The sequence below is a fragment of the Sturnira hondurensis genome, unplaced genomic scaffold (genome assembly GCF_014824575.4).
Source record: "Sturnira hondurensis isolate 20B ecotype Veracruz unplaced genomic scaffold, ASM1482457v3 Scaffold0025376, whole genome shotgun sequence".
Lineage (NCBI taxonomy): Eukaryota > Metazoa > Chordata > Mammalia > Chiroptera > Phyllostomidae > Sturnira > Sturnira hondurensis.
In genome coordinates this window covers 696,646-718,498 of record NW_028098007.1, presented here as the reverse complement: position 1 = coordinate 718,498, position 21,853 = coordinate 696,646, and the positions used below count along the sequence as shown (strand labels likewise).

Here is a 21,853-nt window from a genome sequence, read left to right as displayed (position 1 = left end):
CCTCTCTGAGCCTCACGTTCCTCCTTTTTAAAATGGAGGTAATAATACCTACTTTTGTTGTATTAGTTACTCTTAACAACCTTTCAGGAGCCAAGATATTTTTGTAAATAACAATAAAGCACTTATAACAAAGCTCAGTGGTTAACAGAGCTTTGGTAACAGCTTCTTTACCAAGAAGAAGAGGACCAGTTAGGAAGCACAACCTTGTTTTGGACACATTGAGTTCGTGGTGGTTGTAAGGCTTCTGGGCAGTTAGGAGACATGAAGCTCTCGAAGTGTGGGCTAGAGATACGGATTTGGAAATCATAGAATAAAGGGATGGCAGGGAGCAGCCTTCACACAAAATGAAATGGCTCATGCAGAGTACGTAAAGAGAGAAGAAAGAGAATTCTTTGTGAGATCTTATTTCTAGTTTCTCCCAACCAACCTTCTTTCTAAGACCAACTGTGGACATGGGGCAAGGGTATGTGCCCCTGAGTCAGGGGTGTTGTGAGCAACCCAGGTGAGGAGAGGGAACTGGGACTGGCTACATCCTTAGATGAGGCTGATCACTCTGTGGAAGTGTTTCTCAGCTGGCTGATACCTGACCCCAGTAGAGAATCCAGTGGAAGACAATTAACAGAAATGGGTTGGGGGATGGGCGGGAAGCAGGTTTCTGATACAGAATACAGAACACAAAGCCAGAGCCCTGTGTTCTCTGACAGCTCCCTGGCTCCCTTCCAATGCCCACAGTAGCCCCTTGGAAGCCTGAGTGGGAAAATGCAGCATATACTCAAATCAGCACTCTTAGGAAACTAGGAAATAACTCCCATCCTTCTGTTTCTCTGGTGTCTCAGCCTCCTGATTACATCCCTGGGCCACATCAAGCTCACTGACTTTGGCCTTTCAAAAATTGGCCTCATGAGCCTGACAACAAACTTGTATGAGGGCCACATTGAAAAGGATGCCCGGGAGTTCCTGGACAAGCAGGTAAGGAGGGATGGTCGAGACCTTGTGAGGTGAATTCCAGGCCTCAGAATAAAGACCAGGTTCTGGGTGCTTGCCCTGTTGAGTATACGTTACAACTGTGAGGTCCTATCTTTTCCATTGTGGTCCCAGGGAGGCATAGAGATAGGGTAGCACACTTAGAAAACAGGGTGGGCCATAGAATTACATAGATACAAAATCCAAAAATCCTCTTCCTCCTCCAAGTCTGGAGAAGATGGGTCGTCTGACCACTGACACTCAGAAGCTGGTGTGAGTTCAGTCGGAACCTCCGAGCCTCAGTCAGGAGCGAGGCTCTCCGGAGCCTGTTGTTCACAGCACACAGCTCCCTGCGGCCACCAGGCCATGGCGGGCATCCAGATGGGAGTCTCCGGACATTCCCTGCCTGACCCTTTGGGTCGTGACTGTTCACGAGTCCCTCTTGTAACCACATGAGTGTAGGGCCTGTTTTTTGGAACAGTGGAGGGTGGAGGCAGTTGTGGGATGAGGACCCGAGATGGCAGAGGAGGTGGGGAGGGGTCAGGGAGTGGTGGGTCCAGGCTAGACTGAGGTGTTTTGTATAATCGGGAAACACAGACTCGGCTCACCGACAGTCCCAACTCCAGTACCCTGGTTGAGCTTGTGCATTAACCGAAGTTGGCTGAGTCTTTAGTCTTCATTCGGAGACTTTTCTACACCAGAGGTGGGAATGTCCCTGTCCCTCCAGCTGCCATGCCAATGAGCTGCTCCTGAACCAGCCTGGCTTCTCTGTGCCTAGGTATGCGGGACCCCGGAGTACATTGCGCCTGAGGTGATCCTGCGTCAGGGCTATGGGAAGCCAGTGGACTGGTGGGCCATGGGTGTAATCCTGTATGAGTTCCTGGTGGGTTGCGTCCCTTTCTTTGGAGACACTCCGGAGGAGCTCTTTGGGCAAGTGATCAGTGGTAGGTACCATCACCCTGGGGAGGCAGAGTCTGGATCCACAGTACGATTTACGCGTGCACCCGTGAGGCTTCCGAGTTCTTTTCTGAGTTTGTGTGTGTGTGATGGCGGGCTTGCCACCCAGATGCGTGTGTGTGCGCACACACAGGGATGCTCTCTGTGTCACCTGGGGCTTGTTCTGTTTATGTTCATGTATCCCCCGTGTGTACATGGGTGTACCTGTGTTGTCTATGTGTGTGTTCTGTGAGTGTGTCTGTGTGTTAGTGTGCATGTGTCTGGAGTATAAAGGCCGGGTGGGATGGAGCATCAGAACAGTTAAGTCTCTGTTTGCAGTGCCTGCCTGGATTAGAGAGCAGGCTGTGGTCTAGGGCGTGTGGTCTCTGAGATCAGGAACCTGTAGAACTTAAGGAATTAGGGTCCTGGGCAACCTTTTAGGGGTTCTAGGCTGAGCCCTTTATGCCTCCTTATATTTATCCTAGCCAAGGATCATCTCCATCTCCCCACTCTGCCCACAACTTTTCAGACTCTTCTCTCAGCCTGCTCCTTTCTTCTTACCCCCAATCACTGTTCAGATGAGATTGTGTGGCCTGAGGGGGATGATGCATTGCCACCAGATGCTCAGGACCTCACCTCGAAACTGCTCCATCAGAACCCTCTGGAGAGACTGGGTACAGGTAGGACGGGCCCCATGAACCTTTCTCCCCACTTGGAAAATGGAGGAGGGGAGCTGAGTGCATGCAGCCAGGAGGGTCAGGCTTCAAGTGTGGGCAGTGCCTTTGCATCCCAAAACTCGCCCTGCTCCCTCTGGGCAGAAGAGCTTGGAAAGTTCCGGAGCTGAGGCCTCCAGGCCTTGCCCCGTGAGGTCTGAGTTCCCACTGAACTTGCTGACCTGGACTCCATCTGGCTCATCCGGCCCCTTGCCCACACCCTCCCTGTTCACAGGCAGTGCCTGTGAGGTGAAGCAGCACCCATTCTTTACCGGTCTGGACTGGACTGGACTTCTTCGCCAGAAGGCTGAATTTATTCCTCAACTGGAGTCTGAGGATGACACCAGCTACTTTGACAGTAAGGCCACTGATGGGAGGAAGCAGGGCTCCTACCTGTTTTTCCGGAAACATTTGTGTACCCTGAACCTTGGCATTGGGAGAGCAACTTCTCCAGGCCCTCCTGAGATCCGTGTGGGTCAAAAGGAGCCTCTGAAGGGGGCTGCCCTGTGTGTCTAACCCAGCCCGCTCAGATCGATACCACCACTTGGACTCGGAGGACGAGGAGGAAGCGAGTGAAGACGGCTGCCTTGAGATCCGCCAGTTCTCTTCCTGCTCTCCCAGATTCAGCAAGGTACCACTGAGGCAGACCCAGACCGGGTAGAACTGGCTAGAGAATTGGGAGAAGAGAACCTGCCAAGGGGCAGGTTGGGGGAGGAGGTGATGGAGCTCCCTCGGGAAAAAGAGGAGGAAAGGGCTGGGCCTGCACATGACCTACTTCTAGAACACTCCAGCCCTGACATATGGGATACCAGGGGTGAGGCCGGGTCAGCCCAGTGGAATCGCTGTGTCCTTGAATATTTACTGGTGTGTGTTGGGGAGGGCCGGGGAACTGGTTCGGATTCCTGGGTTTCAGGTGCAAGGGTACTCTCTGCTCCTTAGGCGTGTCTTCTGTGCCCACAGGTGTACAGTAGCATGGAGCGGCTGTCGCTGCTCGAGGAGCACCGGACACCCCCCCCCACCAAGCGCAGCCTGAGCGAAGAGAAGGAAGACCGCTCGGACGGCCTGGCAGGGCTGAAGGGTCGGGACCGAAGCTGGGTGATTGGCTCCCCTGAGATGTGAGCACCCAGAGCTCACCCAGGGTGGGCAGCACAGCCACCCATCAGTTGTCATAGATTAGGGGCAGATTCAGAGGCTGGGGAGGAGGGCTGGTGGCAGTGAGGGACATTCACAAGAATGTCTCGAGGACTGTCTCCTGAGGAAGGGATTTGTGAGCCCTGAGGAAGCCTAGGCTGGAGGAGGGAGACCCTGGGCCATCTCACCGTGGGCCTTGTCTCACAGCTTACGGAAGCGGCTGTCGGTGTCTGAGTCGTCCCACACGGAAAGCGACTCCAGCCCTCCGCTGACAGTGCGACGTCGCTGCTCGGGCCTCCTGGATGTACCTCGCTTCCCTGAGAGCCCTGAGGAGGCTACCAGCACCCCCAGGAAGCAGCAGCAGGAGGGTGTGTGGCTTCTAACACCCCTATCTGGAGAAGGGGCGCCTGGGCCTATCCCTGAACGGCCGGTGGAGCAGCAGCTGAAGCTGGACGGGGATCCTGGTGGCCAGAGCAGTGGCTTTAGTCCAGGTGTGGCCCAGCAGGTGGCCAAAGGGCCGAGGCTGGACGATAGTGCAGGCAGGCAGGGAGGGGAGACTCAGCTGCATTGCAGGTCTCACTGCTCTCTTGGACCCACAGCCATGGAGACTCGAGGCCGTGGGACCCCACAGCTGGCCGAGGGAGCCACAGCCAAGGCCATCAGTGACCTGGCAGTGCGCAGGGCACGCCACCGGTTACTCTCTGGGGACTCCATAGAAAAGCGCACTGCCCGCCCCATCAACAAAGTGATCAAGTCTGCCTCAGCCACAGCCCTGTCTCTCCTCATTCCTGCAGGTAAGGCCCCAGGGAGCTAAGATAAAACCCACAGGAGGGGCCTTGGCATCCCTGGGCCTGTGGCAGGGGTCTGCACAGGCCACGTGTGTCTGTGCACCCTATCTTGAGGAACAGGTGTCTGAGAGACCAGGTGTCACTGCTGTCCCTTTGTGTGAAACTAGACGTCTCTGAAGGTGCACATTTGTGTCTGGGTTCTGTGTGTGCATCTCAGAAGGCAGGATATGAACTATGTCAGAAGTGTGGGCTCTGAGGCACAGAGGGTATTTCAAATCCTGGCTCCATTACTAAGTGACTCTTGGCCTTGAGGAAGTTTCTTAACCACTCTGAGCCTCAAGTTCCTCATCAAAAGCTATGGATATATCAATAGTGGTAGCTCACAGGATAATTGTGATGTTTAAATATGTATAAAGAGCTTATATGGTCCCTGATCCATCTAAGTAAAAACTCAGTAAATACTAGATGCAATTCCCCATCACCTCCTGGGGCCTGGGAGGGTCTGGGTACATGAGGGGCTTTGCTGCTCAGAGGCTGTTGGGAAGACATGCCTTGGCTCAGGCACTGTCCCTGGCTGGAGCTGTGTGGGGTCTACAGCCTGGACACGGCTGGTCTGGGAGCATGGCCAGGCCAGGGTGCCCTGACCCACTACCAAGTCCAGGTTTCTCCTTCTCCAGAACACCACAGCTGCTCTCCGCTGGCCAGCCCCATGTCCCCACATTCCCAGTCATCCAACCCATCATCCAGGGACTCTTCTCCAAGCAGGGACTTCTTGCCAGCCCTCAGCAACTCGAGGACCCCCATTGTCATCCACCGAGCTGGCAAGAAGTACGGCTTTACCCTGCGGGCCATCCGCGTCTACATGGGTGACTCAGATGTCTACACTGTGCACCACATGGTGTGGGTATGTCTGGCCGTCCCCGTCTGTTGTCTCCCAGCTTCATGATTCCTCTGCCTTTCTCTACTGGGGCCTGCCTGTCTCTGCCCACATTACCTACCGTTGGGGGTCATGCCCAGGCTACAGGCAGGAACTGAGAACTGTTCTCTCCCTGGGGCAGCACGTGGAGGACGGAGGTCCAGCCAGTGAGGCAGGACTTCGTCAGGGAGACCTCATCACTCACGTCAATGGGGAGCCTGTGCATGGGCTGGTGCACACAGAGGTGGTAGAGCTGATCCTGAAGGTGAGTGACGAGTGTGCTGCTGCTGTGGTCAGCCCCAGCCTTGTGAGTCTGTGACTGGCCCCAGGGGAGTGGGAGAGTTGGGCAGACATGCACCAGGACCTCACTGAGGACAGATGCGCATACACACAAAACGTGGGTGTGGCCATAGCAATGAGTTTTTCACTGGAAGGCAGCATCCTCATCGACCGAGGCCCAGGTATCCTTCTGAGCTATGGGCAGGGCTGGAGGGCAGGACTGGTAAGCTTCTTCTCTACCTTCCAACCCCAACTACTTGGGCTCCAGTTGAAGCCATTTGCTACCCTATAAAGAGGGAAGACAGCTCTGTGGCTCAGACGTGTTGATGCAGGGACAAGGGCTAGAGCTGTGGTCTGGCCATGCCCATGGGCAGGGACTGGGTCAAAAACATGGCCACCACCTTAGCCTAGGCTCATGTTCTATTCCCCAGAGTGGAAACAAGTTGTCCATTTCAACAACACCCCTGGAGAACACATCCATCAAAGTGGGACCAGCTCGGAAGGGCAGCTACAAGGCCAAGATGGCCCGAAGGAGCAAGTGGAGTCGGGGCAAAGATGGGCAAGAAAGGTGAGCCAGACTTAGCCCAAGTGTCTGCTCTTAGCCAGTATATGGTGCTCAGGTGTGCTGGGGGCCTGGCCCTGAGCCCGTGTATGCTGCGCCCTGTGCAGAAGTCAGCAACAGCCTCTGACTCTTGTCTCTGCAGCAGAAAAAGGAGCTCTCTGTTCCGGAAGATCACCAAGCAGGCAACCCTGCTCCACACCAGCCGCAGCCTCTCTTCCCTGAACCGCTCCTTATCATCAGGGGAGAGTGGGCCGGGCTCTCCCACACACAGCCACAGTCTTTCCCCCCGATCTCCCACTCAGGGCTACCGGGTGACCCCTGACGCTGTCCATTCAGGTAGGAAGGTCTCCCTGCAGATCACAGGCACAGTCCTCTGGGAGGTACGAAAGTACCTGGGCCCTCTGTGCTTCTTGCTGGTCCCACTCTGGAACTCTTATTCAGCCCACCCCCTGAAAGATCCTGCAGTCTTGGGGAGGCGGCAACAGTGGTGGAGGGTGACTTCATTTCTATAGCCTGGGCCCTGGTTCACTGGTGGGGTAAATAACCTTGATGATCCTGGGACAGTCCAGGGCTAAGCCCTGCCTTGCCCCTCAGTCATCTCTAACAGCTAACATTGCTCTACCTTTGTCTGTCTGTTCCTGCAAAGTGGGAGGGAATTCGTCACAGAGCAGCTCCCCCAGCTCCAGTGTGCCCAGCTCTCCAGCCGGCTCTGGGCACACACGGCCCAGCTCCCTGCATGGTCTGGCACCCAAGTTGCAACGGCAGTACCGCTCTCCACGGCGCAAGTCAGCAGGCAGCATCCCACTGTCACCACTGGCCCACACCCCTTCACCACCACCAGTGGCCTCACCCCAGCGCTCCCCATCACCCCTGTCTGGCCATGGAACCCAGGCCCTCCCCACCAAGCTTCACCTGTCGCCTCCCCTGGGCAGGCAGCTGTCTCGGCCCAAGGGTGCGGAGCCTCCCCGCTCACCACTACTCAAGAGGGTGCAGTCAGCTGAGAAACTGGCGGCTGCACTTGCTGCTTCTGAGAAGAAGCTAGCCACTTCTCGAAAGCATAGCCTTGACCTGCCCCACCCTGAGCTAAAGAAGGAACTGCCACCCAGGGAAGTCAGTCCTCTGGAGGTAGTTGGGACCAGGAGTATGCTGTCTGGGAAAGGGGCGCTGCCAGGGAAGGGGGTGCTGCAGCCTGCTTCCTCACGAGCTTTAGGCACCCTCCGACAGGACCGAGCTGAGCGGCGAGAGTCACTGCAGAAGCAAGAAGCCATCCGTGAGGTCGACTCTTCAGAGGATGACACCGATGAGGAGCCTGAGAACAGCCATGGTGTCCAGGAGTCAAGCATGGTACCTAACCCAGAAGTGGGCCAGGACCTGCCCCTCAGAGGAGCAGGGGAGGGTGAGGAAGAAGATGCCCTCTTGCCCAAGGATCCCAGAATGGAAAGCCCTAGTGTCCCCCAGAGGAGGCTTGGCATCCTGCAAGTCTTTGAGGAGGCAGCCGGTTCCTTGTCACTGGCGCCCAGCATGGGTAGGGCTGGACCCACAGACCCCGTCCCCCCTGAAGGCTGCTTGAAGGCTCAGCCCCTCCGTGTCCAGGCACTAACAGCACTTTGTCCCAGCTCATCAGGACTCACCCCTGCCAGTGGCCCCACCGTCTGCTCCATCTCAGGAGAGCCAGGCCCATGGCCCTGGAAATTCCTGATCAAGGGCTCAGAGGGAGCATCCTCAAGCAGAAACTCAACAATGGAAGGCGGGCTGGTCAGCTCCCAGGACTTGGAAACCACAACTCCAGCCCACCACAAGAACCTGTCTCCTAGGTTGAAGGGGAAGTCTCGGCCACCCAAAGACCCTGGGCTAGCCCACCAACCTCGTGAGCTTCCCAGCCAAAGCTGGCTGTGGGAACCTGAGTACGCACAAACAGAGAAAGAGGAGCCAGCCCTGGGCATCACCAAAGTGCCTGATGCCTCAAGTGACAGGAGGCAGCATGTTCCACGCAAAAGTCCCCTCACCCAGGAGCCTGGGTCCAGCCCGCTCTGGAGGGGCCGAGACCCAGGGGGCCCTCAAAAGCATCAGGACTTGGTGTTGGCACCTGATGAGCTTTTAAAGCAAACATAGCAGCTGTCTGGTGTTTCTTGCCCTCAGGCCTGTGTAATACATGCTCTTGGAAAAACCACTCTCGTCTTTTGCTTGCTGCTTTCCTTTGGTCACCACAAATGTAACACAAGGTCCTGTGTCGCTGCTGATAACAGAGTAAGACCGTTTCCACTGTCAGGGAAGGGGCCAGTAAACCAGCTTGACTTCCCAGAAATTAATGACTGAGCTCAAACCTGAAAGATAAGCGGTAGCTAGTGGTGTGCTAGATTAGAAGAGTAGAAATTGGTGTAAGAAATAACGTCCAGGCAAAAAGTGTAACACTTTACCATATTCATGATAGATTCAAGGAACTGAAAGTAATTCAAAGTGGAAATGAGTCTAGTGACTGAGGCAAAGGTCATAGATAGTGATCTTCCAGGGATTTAGACTTTCTGTAGGTGATGGGGAATCCAAGGCTGTGGAACAATTAACAATCCTGCTTTAGATAGATAAGGGAACTCAGGTTTCCAGATATTAACAAGATCATTAGCTTGGGCAGAGCCAAGATTAGAACCTAGGTCTCTTCCCTCTTCCAAATTGGAATGCCTCTTAACCAAAAAATGAGGGGGGAAAGGGGGAGATGAACAGTTGAACTTGGTACTTGGTGGACACCCAGAAAGTAACTGGATAAATGGGTCTAGAACTCAGTAGAGGAGTCTAGACTGATAGAAAATTGAGAGCCATCAATGGAGCAATAGTGATAAACTCAGGTGCACAAGCATTTAAGGCAAAGAAAGATTTAGAAGCCAGAAGAAAGTCATAAAATCCAAGAGAAAAGAGTTTTAAAATGGGTGAAGTTACTTGGTAAAATGCTGGGAGGCCAGGTGAGATGAAAATAAAGAACTGCCTTGTGTATTTAGTAGAAAGTCATCAACATTTGTAGCCAGTAAGCCCTTCCTGGGCTGTGGTCAGGCAGGCCTGGGCAGTGGAGATGGACACTGCTGAACTAGGCAGCCCGCAGTGGGTGGTGTGGTGGTGAAGGGAGAGGGAGGGCGTCTGTGGGACCCTTGTGCTGGAGGAGTCGGGAGCAGGGCTGCGGTGGGTGGGGTACCGCGGCTAGAAGAGTGCCCCAGGAGATGAAGGACTTGTAAAACTGTTGTCTTGCACTAACTGTCCCATAATCCAATGCCTAGGACTGAAGGAGAGGCATCAAAAGGCTTGGAAACTGGAAAATGCCTATGGGACACTGGCTGGGTGCTTTAAGCACCCTGGAGACCTTGGTCACCCCACATGGAAAGGCTGTGGCCACCAGAGGGCGCGCCCTGCCTGTGACAGAGCTCACAAGTGGGGCTTCTGGTCCCCTCTTGAACTCATGTTCGCATTTAGTTGTTCACTGACAGCCAACCCCTGTACTGGAAGCTGGGAATACACAGCTAACTCGTTGCCTGGGGCAGCCCATCCCCATGTGTATCTGGATCTGGATAGAAGCACGAGGTAAAGGGGCTGGGGCAGGTGTATGTTGCAGCAGTTCATCAGAGGGAGGAACTGCCCCCTTAGGGAGTTGGAAATAGCAGAGAAGAGGAAGGTTAGGACACACTGAAGCAATTAAGACAAATTTAGGGTTTTCTCCCCCAGAAAGTTTGCCTTCCAGGAGGAGAAAGAGAAGGAAAAGGATATAGGATTGAGAAAGTAGAGAGGTTTCGGGGTGGTTTTTTTTAAGTTTATTTCATTATATTGATGGAAGAATAAGCATGCAGTATTTTTTAAATCACATGGAACATTTCATTGACTATTATGATTGTTACATTATTCCGACAAGTTTCTGAGTGAAAACTCATTTCTGCTATTTTTCTTTTAAACTTGAATGGTCATCATTGCTTCCTTATAAAAGCACCCCTCCTGTACTTGAGGTCATCCCTGTGGAACAGTCAATGCCAAGTCCCGTCTCACCACAGGGGCAGAGTTCAGGCTGAGCCTATCAAGGCCTCTTCCTACGGGTCCTATGCTGCGGATCCGTGAACCCCAGCACAGAATGAAACCGAGCAGGAGCTCACACCACAGAAATGGAGGGACACATGGTACTTAGGGTATTTGAGGCCCACAATCAGATTTTCCAACTACATTAGCCAATAGGGGTCAAGTAGCCAACCATGTTCAAATGTCAATTGGTCCAGGTGAGAGAAAACAACAGTGAAAGAATTGGTATCTGCTCATGGGAGATTCCTGAGAAGGCAGAAGAAAATCCAAAATACATATGGAAAGATGGACTTTCAGTTGGAATAGGGCCACCTTTTGTAATTGAAAAGGTGAGAGAAAGGAGTTTTGTGGCTACCCATAGTTCTGTAGGTTTGGTGTTATGAAGATTAAGGGAACTCATAACCAAGCATGTTTTCTCTGTAAACCAAAAGCTTGCAGTGCCCGGGTGATGCCAAGGGCCCTGGTGGAGACACCCAGCCAGCAGGTGGAACTGAAGATAGGAATTTGTGTGTCCCACATGGAGTGGAAGCAACTCTTGGGATTCGGGGAAACTGTCCATAGTTCGAGGCAGTGGCCTGGGGGATGTTATGTAGCTGAAGTGTAGTAAGGGAAGAAAGGTCATAGGCAAGGTCATTTAGAACAGTAAGACCGTTTCCCTCCCTGATCTGATTGGTAATTCAGTGCACCTGCGGGCCTGAGCGGCTGGCGAGAACTACAGTGTTCTGTGCAAGCAGAGGTTAGTAATTGTTGCTTCTGTTCCCAACACATAGGAACCTCAACAAAGTGCCATGGCAGGAGGGTGACAAGGGCCAGAGCAACAAGAGGACAAATTGTGAGACTGAGCCCGTTTCCCCTGCCTCCAAAATAGAATGTGGAAACTTATTTCCAGGCAGAAAGGATATGATGAGAATAAATTGGGCTTTCTAATAGGAGTGGGATGAGGAGGAAATGGCTCTCAGAATTAGTTTCTGAATCTCCCTGTATCCTGTGTCGGGCAGACAGGATTCAGGCATCATACCTGTTAGGACTGACTGCCTTCCTTCCTCTTCAGAGATGGGAGAGGGCCTCTGGTGGCCCCAGTTCAGCCCCAGGTCCAACCGGTGCTCATGGGAGAGAAGGCTTGAAGTTTCAGGGCTTTTCAACACTCAGCCCTCCCCTTGCTCCCAGCCCCCTGTCCAGCGCCCCCCGCCCCCCCAGCAAGAGAACAGAGATACTTTATTGCAATGTCTTTATTGCATTACTGGAGAAGTTGGCCAGACTGTCCCCTCTTAGGGAAGGTAAAAAACAAAAAGAACAAAAAGTACCTCCCCCACCTTCCCCCCACCCTCCCCCACAACTGCACAGCAATGTCTGAACACATCTGGCGACAAGAACAATTTGCAAAAGTGGTCTAGGAACTACATTGTGAAGTCCCAACACAAGACATATAGTTGGCTTCCTTGTGAATCTGATATTTTTATGTAAACTACATGAAATTTTTTGACTACATCAAAGACGACAGAATAGGTTTTTCACAAGTAACAACAGGGCACCAAAGTCACATGCTGGAATTCGTAAGGACACAGGGTTGTCACAAGTGGCTGGAGCTGGAGCAAGGCTGAGCAGTTGGCGGCAAAGGGCCCAGCCAGACCCCTATCTGGACCCTCTGAGGCCACTAAACCCCACAAGACTATTTGAGTCTTAACTGACAACAGACGATATTGAAAACCAGGAATTGCCTACATCCAACTCTTGGCCCAAGGAGACCCAGAAGGCTGGTTCCTTGCAGTAAGAAGAGCCACCACACTGGCTGTCAAAGTTTCTTCAGACCACACGAAGCCCCAAATAAGTGGGAGGTCCCATCAGGGCTTGGAGCCGAGACAGGGTAGAAGAGTTATTAGGAAGTCCTCAACCTTGGCCAATAAGTGGTTAAGGACACAGCTACCCTGCACAAGCCTGAGGCCAAGGTTTATTATCTACAGCTGGGTGGAGACAGCATTGTTCTGTGATAAAAGCTCTACCTGGAACAAAACCGGCCTGTGTCCAGCCAGCCCCAAGCTGCTTCCATGTTGGTAGCTGGTTTCTCTAGCCAGGGAAACAATGGGCCCCTGTGGTCTTGTTCTCTCTCTTTACCATCTGCCTCAGTGAGGCTGCAGTTAAGATGTCATGAGAGAGGTGTCAGGTCATGGGACAGAACAAGACTCGGATGGAAGCCAAGACCTGCTGCCAAGACCACGGAGGAAGGAGCAGCATACTACCCCTCCAAGTGGCTAGTAGACTGGTCCCTATGCCATTTCCACTGACTCAGGATCAAGCAAATCATGGCTACTACTCACTTTACAACTTCTCAAATGATCCCTAGGTCTAGTCCCCACAAAGCAATTCAAAAACGAAAAACGGGAAAGATAAAAAGGAATGTAGAACCAAAAAAGAAGCCCTTTTCCACAAGCCAGCCCAAGTGTAGCTAATGGATGATGCCCTCTCCCTGCACACCCTTAATATCTACCTGACAAGGAGCAACACACAGCTCAGCACTACAGATGTGTATCCTTACTCCCATTTTCATTTAAGACTTTCAAAGCACTAAATTTTAGTACCAGAAAGGAGGGACTCTTTGCACCTACTCTTGAACTTCCAATTGCATAAGCAAGTTGAACAACCAGGTACAAGGCTAGCAGCAGTTAGCCTGCTGTTACTCAGTGAAACTTTCAGAAAGATTTCAATCTGGCAACTTGGGGAATGGGTGTGCAGCTCGCTGATTATCAGTTTAGGGCTTAAGTCAGAACAATGACATTGAAGGGGGGCGAGGTTCATTCATCTGCCTCACCCAATCCTGAAACTGCAACATAACCAAAGAAAAGCCAAAGATGTGATAATCTTTCCTTCCTATCTTTATTGTTAGTAACTTCAGGTTTTTACAAAACTTTTTATCTCTGTGTAAATTCCACATCATGGTGCATTCTAGACCCTGTCACCAAGATGAGTGCTCAGGGAAAGCAATATTTGTTTCTTCCATCCCCCAACTAGAGTTTTCCGAGCTGTAAGCCCAGATATATCAAGATCCAGATATTGGCTCCGTGTCCAGCTCAGCCAGGACGCCTGACTGCACAGCTTGGGGCTCAAACAGCTGACTCACTCTGAGCCTATTATGGTGCCAGAATTGGCTCAGAGGCAGCTGAACTCTATTTGTCAAATGAGTGTTGACTGATGGGGATGGTGCATAATGGAAGTAGGAGACGCCTGCCTCTGACTCCATTCGTCTAGCTTCACTCAGCTGGAAGGCTTAAACCACACAGAGCAGAAGATCCTGGCCTAAAATCAGGACAGTGTGCACATCGTCTTAATGGCAGGATCACAGAAAAAGGGAAGAGAAGAGCTTCCAGATGGTTTCTACTAACAGTCCAAATTCCAAACTGTCCTTATCTCTCCTTACGAAAGTTTCAGAAAGCACGGTATGGAAGCACGTGAGTAATGTGGGGTGACCCCTGCCCTGGACACCAGAGCCCCCAAGTCTGTGATTTACTGAGGTCCCTGACCACAATCTGGCCCCCTTCCTGCCACAGCCTTAGCAGCCTATGTATGACCCTCGAAGCCCTACCCAGCGAAGGACAGGAGATGAGTAATCAAACCATGTTCACTGGGGAAGCACATATAAGAATATCGTCCTATATCATTATTTGGTATATCAAGCCATCTAAAAGCACTGGATTGCACCTTTTCTTTACTCATACAAACAAGTTACAAAGGTTTCAAACAACAGACCATTCTTTAGGCTAAAGAAACACCACACAAGCACCAACTTCATTTTATGATTCAAAGCTCACCACGCCCACAAAAAGAACACTATTCTCATCTCTGAGAAACAGGGCAGGGCAGAAGAGTTACACTGACTGCTTTTAGTGTTTGCTAAAACTAATAAATTCTAGTTCTCCTTTTACTTTCAAGTTTTGGTACAGTATGCATTCAGACATGAGCACTGCCTTCATCCATCAGACCTTAGTCCTGTAACAAACATTGTCTTGCTGGGATCAATTTGGCTTCTAAACAATGCTGCTTCAGAGGGAGGAGCTACGAAATGTCGATGCCTGTTACATTAGTTAAGAAATACAGTTACCTTCAGTTGAACGCTTTTTACCCCCTTGACTAAGAGTCCATAGATGAAGTCACAAGCCTCCCCGTTTTCCTTTGGTTGTCTTTTTCACCGAATGCCATTCTACCACAAGCCAAAACAACCTTCTTCTGGGAGGAAGTTAAAAGCGACTGCCAGATCAAAACTGAGCTCCCACAGAGCCATGCCCCTGCCACATTCTCAGAGTTGAAGACCAAAAGAAGACACGGACTTGTCAGAGGCTTCCAGATACAACCCCCACCCCCCAGCCAAATGTGCTCTGTTGAGGGTGCCTGGCTAAACAAAACAAAGATCCCAATGAAACAGACTTCCCCAAAACATCTGCTTCCAGCTTCCCAAGCCAGTGCAGCGGCAGAGGGAGTCCCAGAGAACCTCGGGCCCCTCATGCCCCCATTCTGGCCGGCTGCTGCTTGGCCTCTCCACATTCACAGAATCACTTCTTGTGCAAAACAAGCAGTCTACGTAGAAAGAATGCCCTCGTGGTCTAATAAAAACTGTAGAAAAAATGCTAGAGAGTCACCTCTCTTCCCACTCCCTCTTTATCTGCAGAGCGAGGGCATCTGTGCATGGACAGGGTAGGCTAGCCTGACGTTGAGGGAGTCGTTGTGCTGAACGAGGGACGTCTGCTGGTAATGCAGCACCAGCTCCTTCAGGGAGCTGTACAGGTTGTAGGGCTCCGCAAAGCCGTAGCCCCGCGCCGTGCTGTAGATCACGCAGTGCTTCACTTCCCCATCGGCACTGCAAGATACAACACACAAACACCGCGGGAATTAAGGCAAAAAAATAAATAAAGGGACCCCAAATGACCAGAAGTCTGAGGACAACTATTCTGTGAAGGAGTAGAAATGTTCTGTCAATCAAGCTGGTAAAACGTGACATCCATGTGTGTCCCCACGCCCCCTCCTTGTAAACCTGTCACAGAGATGCCCCTCACCTCCCACTAAGACCTGGCAGAGCTAAACCAGATGGCTCTGTTCACTCAGCTCTGGATCTTCTTTAGGCAAGAACACTAGAGAGGGCCAGAACAAACCAAGAACAATTTTTTTAGTGTATAAATCAGGTTTTTTTAGAATATTCACAAGATTGTGCAATAATCACCAGTATCTAATTCTAGAATATTCTCATCACCCTAAAATAAAACCATGTAGCAATTACTCTGTATTCCTCCCTCCATCTAGGACCTGGTAATGAACCTACTTTCTGTCTCTATGGATCTATCTATTCAGGACACTTCATGTGAACAGAATCATATAACACCACACAACCTTTTGTACCTGGTCTTCACTCAGCACACCATTTTCAAAGTCTTCCATGTTGTAACATGTATCATTGCCTCATTTTTTTCTTATGACTGAATAATATTCCATTGTGTGGATATCCCACATTTTGTTTTTTCTATCCATCAACTGACGAACCAACTTGGGTTGTTTCCACTTTTGTGCTATTACGAATACTACTGCTCTGAACATTCAGGAATGAGGTTTTTTGTTTGGACATATATTTTCAGTTCTCTTGGATGTATACCTAGGAATGGAACTGAGTCACATGGTGACCCTGTTTTAACTTTTTGAGGAACTGACTGATTGTTTTCCAAAATGGTTGCTTCTTGTTATATTCCTGCCAGCACTGTAAGAGGATCAATTTCTCCACATCCTTATCAACACTTGTTAATGTCATCTTTTTTATTTTGTAGTCATCCTGGTGTTATCTCATTGTGGGTTTGATTAGCAGTTCCCAATGACACCCAGCATCTTTTCACCCATGTATTGACCACTTACATATCTTCTTCAGAAAAATGGCTATTCAAATGTTTGGCATTTTTGAATTGGGGCATTTATCTTTTTACTAAGAGTTCTTTATATGTTAGACACTAGTCATTTAACAGATACATGATTTGCAAACCTTTTCTCCTAGTCTGTGGGTTGTCTTTTCACATTCTGAACAGTGTCCTCTGATGAAAAAAGTTTTAGTTATGCTGACGTCCAATTTATCTATTTTTCTTTTGGTGTTTGTTCTTTGGGTGTATTAAGAAACTACTGCCTAGTCCAAAGTCATAATGATTTATGCCTGTGTTCTCTCCTAAGTGTTTTATACTTGTACATTTTACACTTACGTCTATGATTCATTTTGAATCAATGTTTGTACTTGGTATGAGGCAGGGTCCAACTTCATTTTTTGCATGTGGCTCACCAGTTGTCACAGCACCATGCGTTGAAACAATGATTTTTTTCCCCCACAGACTGATCTTGAGACCCTTGTTGAAAAATAATTGACCAGCCCTGGCTGGTATAGGTCAGTGCATTGAGTGCCGGCTGTGAACCAAAGGGTTACCGATTCAATTCTCAGTCAGGACACATGCCTGGGTTGCAGGCCAGGTCCCCAGTGGGGACCATGTGAGAGGCAACCATACACTGATGTTTCTCTCCCTCTCTTCCTCCCACCCTTCCCCTCTCTCTAAAAATAAGTAGATAAAAACCTTAAAAAAAAACTGACCATAAATGTAAGAATTTCTTGTTTCCCAGTTCTATTCACTGATCTATCTACATGTCTATCTTTATGTCAGTACCTCACAATTTTTATTACTATAGCTTTATTCTAAGTTTTGAAGTCAGGAGGTAATACTTCAACTTTTTTCAATTTTTTCAAGACCATTTTGGCAGTTTTAGATCCCTTGAATTTTCACATGAATTTTAGGATCATTTTCTCAATTTCTGCAAAAATCTGGGATTTTTAAAAGGGATTACACTGAACACATACACCAACTTGGGGAGTACTGTCATCTTCACAGTATTAAGTCTTTTGATACATGAAAACTGGATGTCTTCCCACTTATTTAGATCTTCAAGTTCTTTCAATGTTGTTTTATAGTTTTTCACAGTACAGCTCCTGTACTGCTTTGGTTTTAATCCTAGGTTTTTTAACACTTTTGATACTATTATTAATAGGGTATCTTTTTCACTTCCTTTTCAGATTATTCATTTCTAATATAAAGAAATACAACTGAGTTTTTATCCTGATCTTTTAACCTGCAACCCTGATAAACTCATTTATTAGCTTTATGTATGTATGTATGTATGTATTTATGTGTTCCTTTCCAATCTGAATGCCTTTTATTTCTTTTTCTTGCCTAACTGCCCTGGCTAGAACCCTCTGTGTGATGATGATTAGGAGTGGTACCCATGGACATCATCACCTTCTTCCTGATCTTAAGAACCAGCATTCGGTCTTTCACCATTTAGTATATTACCTGTGAGTTTTTCACAGATAATGCTTTATCAGGTTGAAGAAGTGCCCTCCTAGTCCCAGTTTGTTTAGTGGCTTTTAAAATAAACAGTGTTGCCCTGACCAGTGTGGCTAGCACTGTCCTGTAAAACAGAAAGTTATGGGCTCGAGTATGGTCAGGGCATACACCTAGGTTTAGCTTCAACCCCTGGTCAGGGCACGTATGGGAGACAGTAAAAATATGAATAAACATATCCTCAGGTGAGAAATAAGTAAGTGTCAGATTTTGTCAAAGCTTTTTGAGTCTACTGAAATAATCATGTAATTTGTTTTCAATTTTTTTAAATTTATTTTTAGGCAGCAGGCAAGGGAGTAAGAAGGGAGAGAAACATCAATGTGCAAGAGAAACACTGATTGGCTGCCTCTTGCATGCCCCCAACCAGGGACCTGGCCAAAACCCAGCCACATGCCCTGACTGGTGTTTGGTTTGCAGGACAACACCCAACCCACTAAACCAGCCCACTCAGAGCATCATGTAATTTTTGTCCTTTATTTTCTTACTATAGTTATTGCACTGATTTACTATGTTGTCGTTGTTGGGGTTTTTTTATGTTGATCCACCCTTGCATTCCTGGGATGAATCCTACCATGTGTACCCAGTTTCACTTTCTTGTGGTATCTTTGTCTAGGTTTTGGTATCAGAGTAATATTAGTATTACCCTTATACAATGAAATGGGAAGTATTCTCTCCTCTTCCATTTTTTGTAACAGGTTGGGAAGGACCTGTGTTAATTCTTTTAAAAATATTTGGTAAAATTCACCAGTGAAGCTAACTGGGCCTAGGCTTTTCTCTTTGAGTTTTTTTTAAAATTCATACTACAACTTCTTTTTTTTTTTTTAAATGAGTAACATTTCTTTTCTTTCTTTCTTTATTTATCTTTAGAGGGGAAGGAGAGAGGAAGAGAAACATCAATGTATGGTTGCCTTTTTGTACATCCCCTGCTGGGAGTTGGCCTGCAGGGAACCGACCTGCAACCCAGGCATGTGCCCTGACTGGGAATCGAACCGCGATCTTCTGGTTCACAGGCCTGTGCTCAATACAGTGAGCTACACCAGCCAGGGCTACAACTTCTTTAATTGTTATAGCTCTATTCAGATTTTCTGTTTCTTTATAAGTCAGTTTTGGGGTTTTGTGTGCTTCTAAGAATTTGTCCATTTCGTCTAGGATATCTGATTTTAGCATGTAATTATTTATAATATTCACTCATCAACTTTTTAAATTTCTGTAAAGGACTGTAAGTAATGTCCCCCTTTCCATCCTGATTTGAGTAATTTGTGTCTTCTCTCTCTTTGACTGTATAGTGGTGTGTGTGCCAATTTAGCTAGAGGCTGTCCGTTTTGCTCATCCCAACTTTTGATTTCACTTATTTTCTCAATTGTTTCTACTCTCTATTTCACTTATTTCCATCCTTTATATTTATATTCCTTCTTTTATTTATTTTTTATTTATTTAGTTTATTTTATGGACTATGCTATTACACGTGTCCCAGTTTCCCCCCCTTTACCTCCTTCCATCCAGCAGCCCCTTCTCTCCAGCAATCTCCCCTCTTAGTTCATGTCCATGGGTCATACATAACAGTTCTTTGGCTTCTCCATTTCCTATACTATTCTTAACCTCTCTGTCTTTTTTGTACCTATCAATTATGCTTATTATTCCTTGCACCTCTTGCCCCATTTTCCCTCTCATTCCTCCACTCCAAATGATCTCCATATCTATAATTCTGTTCCTGTTATGGTTGTTTGCTTAGTTTATTTTGTGGGGGGTTTTAAGATTTTTTATTTTATTTACTTTTAGAGAGAGAAGGAGGGAGGAAAAGCGGGAGAGAAACAACCATGTGTGTGAGATACATCGATCAGTTGCCTCTCACATGCCCCCATATGGTGACCTGGCCTATGACCTGGGCATGTGCCATGACTAGGAATCAAACCAGTGACCTTTCAGTTTGCCAGTCAGCACTAAGTCCACTAAGCCACACCAGCTAGGACACTTTTTTATTTTTTAGATTCAGTTATTAATAGTTGTGAGTTTGTTGTCCTTTTTAATATTCATAGTTTTTCATTTTCTTTTTCTTAAATAAGTCCCTTTAACATTTCATATAACAATGGCTTGGTGATGATGAACTCCTTTAGTTTTACCTTGTCTGGGAAACACTTTATCTGCCCTTCCATTCTAAATGAAAGCTTTGCTGGATAGAGCAATCTTGGATGTAGGTCCTTGCCTTTCATGACTTGGAATACTTCTTTCCAGCCCCTTCTTGCCTATAAGGTCTCTTTTGAGAAATCAGTTGACAGTCTTATATGAACTCCTTTGTAGGTAACTGTCTCCTTTCCTCTTGCTGCTTCTAGGATTCTCTCCTTCTCTTTAATCTTGGGTAATGTAATTATGATGTATCTTGGTGTGTTCCTCCTTGGGCCCAACTTCTTTGGGACTCTCTGAGCTTTCTGGACTTCCTGGAAGTCTATTTCCTTTGCCAGATTGGGTAAGTTCTCCTTCATTATTTTCTCAAGTAAGTTTTCAATTTCTTGCTCTTCCTCTTCTCCTTCTGGTAACCCTATGATTCAGATGCTGAAATGTTTAAAGCTGTCCCAAAGGTTCCTAAGCTTCTCTTCATTTTTTGTTTGTTTGTTTGATTCTTGTTTCTTCTTTCTGTTCTGGTTGAATGTTTATTTCTTCCTTTTGTTCCAAATCATTGATTTGAATCCCAGCTTCTTCCTTTCCACTGTTGGTTCCTATAGATTTTTATTTCACTTAGTATATCCTTCATTTCTTTCATTATTTTGTGGCTATACTCAAATGAGTTCTCTGAGCATCCTGATCACCAGTGTTCTAAACTCTGCATCTATGTTGCCTATCTCCATTTCATTTAGTTCTTTTTCTGAGGTTTTGTTGTTCTTTCATTTGGGCTGTATTTCTTTGCCTCCTCAGTTTGGCAGTCTCCCTGGGTTTATTTCTGTGTATTAAGTAGAGCTGCTTTGACTTTGTCTTAGTAGAGTAGCCTATGTAGAAAAGGCACCTGTAAATTGTGTGGGATGGAGCTTTAGATAATTGCCAGGATGGGGCAACTTGCTTTACTGCTTTGTGGCTCTGTGGGGAGTGAGAAGGAGAGGGCTTCAAGAGGGTACAATGCCACTCCTGGCTTCTGGAGGACTGCCCAGCACTCACCCTGCTTCCAGTCACCTCATGTACCTCCTGCATATGACTGGCACCCTTCTAGCTAATGCCATGAAGTTTGCATACATTCATAGCCCATGTGGACCCTTTAAGTGGCAAAAATCCAGCAGTGTCTTTTGCTGCCCCAGCCTTCACTGGTTTTTACAGCCAGAGGTAATGGAGATTTATCTTCCCGGTGTTGAAACCCTGGACTGTTCACTCTGGCCTGGGACTAGGATCTCTCATTCCCAAGGTAGCTCCCCCGATTTTTAGTCACCACACGTGAATGTGGGACTGTTCATTCTGCCGCTGCCACCAAAGCCACCTCTATGTGCCACACCATCTCTCCACTGCACCTCTGCAACTCCACAACCCCTCCCCTCCTACCCGTCTGGATGTATGTGGCTTCTTTAAAACCTTGGTTGTCAGACTTCCATACAGCTTGACTTTCTGACAGTTCTGGGTGTTGTTTTTGAGATCTGGTTGTAATTCATTCTATGGACTTAACAAGCAGGGGAAATCCACACTGCCATGGACTTGACTCTGGTCCAGTCTGTAGCTAAAGCAAGGCAAAAAGGAATCCCTAAGTTGTTCCAGCTACTCCCTGGTCTCCCTGGGTTTACTTCAGATTGCCATCCAGTGACCAGGGGTGAGCATGCATTGGGATTATGACCTTCCTTCTTTTTTTGTTCTTAAAATATCTCAATTCCTGCAAAAACCATCATCTTCTGCTATTTCCATTCAGATAACTTGAGCAGTGTTTGTTTCAGAGAAATGAAATGTTTTTCAAGCTCTGTCTTTGAATAACAGTAACTCAATATACTTTACAACTCCTCCATCATTTCCTGCCTATAGGTACCCCATTATTCATCCTTCCAAAGTCCAGCTCAAACACCACCCCTTCCACAAAAACCCTCCCAATCTCCTCTTTTTCCACCAGAATTAACAGTTATGCATGTGTGCAGACTACTGATGAT

General features: G+C 48.2%; 2 protein-coding genes across 14 annotated transcripts in view; one reads left to right on the top strand and one right to left on the bottom strand.

The window, feature by feature from the left end:
* The window catches only part of MAST2 (microtubule associated serine/threonine kinase 2), a 162,462-nt gene extending 154,003 nt beyond the window's left edge, over positions 1 to 8,459 (top strand). For 5 of the 11 annotated variants that reach the window (XM_037039522.1, XM_037039525.1, XM_037039523.1 and 2 more), the window contains 13 exons: positions 837 to 969; positions 1,742 to 1,907; positions 2,478 to 2,579; positions 2,848 to 2,970; positions 3,134 to 3,243; positions 3,573 to 3,727; positions 3,951 to 4,234; positions 4,343 to 4,537; positions 5,209 to 5,435; positions 5,590 to 5,712; positions 6,158 to 6,294; positions 6,431 to 6,624; positions 6,935 to 8,459. In XM_037039522.1, the coding sequence (XP_036895417.1) occupies positions 837 to 969; positions 1,742 to 1,907; positions 2,478 to 2,579; positions 2,848 to 2,970; positions 3,134 to 3,243; positions 3,573 to 3,727; positions 3,951 to 4,234; positions 4,343 to 4,537; positions 5,209 to 5,435; positions 5,590 to 5,712; positions 6,158 to 6,294; positions 6,431 to 6,624; positions 6,935 to 8,400 (3,415 nt within the window). In that variant the 3' untranslated portion in view covers positions 8,401 to 8,459. Of the gene's footprint in view, positions 1 to 836; positions 970 to 1,741; positions 1,908 to 2,477; positions 2,580 to 2,847; positions 2,971 to 3,133; positions 3,244 to 3,551; positions 3,728 to 3,950; positions 4,538 to 5,208; positions 5,436 to 5,589; positions 5,713 to 6,157; positions 6,295 to 6,430; positions 6,625 to 6,934 lie in introns of all 11 variants that reach the window. The other 6 variants (XM_037039520.1, XM_037039524.1, XM_037039529.1 and 3 more) reach the window with 4 other exon arrangements.
* Positions 8,460 to 11,825: 3,366 nt separating this feature from the next.
* Positions 11,826 to 21,853, bottom strand: part of PIK3R3 (phosphoinositide-3-kinase regulatory subunit 3) — a 124,748-nt gene continuing 114,720 nt past the window's right edge. For all 3 annotated transcript variants that reach the window (XM_037039515.1, XM_037039513.1, XM_037039514.1), the window contains one exon: positions 11,826 to 15,181. In XM_037039515.1, the coding sequence (XP_036895410.1) occupies positions 14,983 to 15,181 (199 nt within the window). In that variant the 3' untranslated portion in view covers positions 11,826 to 14,982. The remainder of the gene's footprint in view (positions 15,182 to 21,853) is intronic.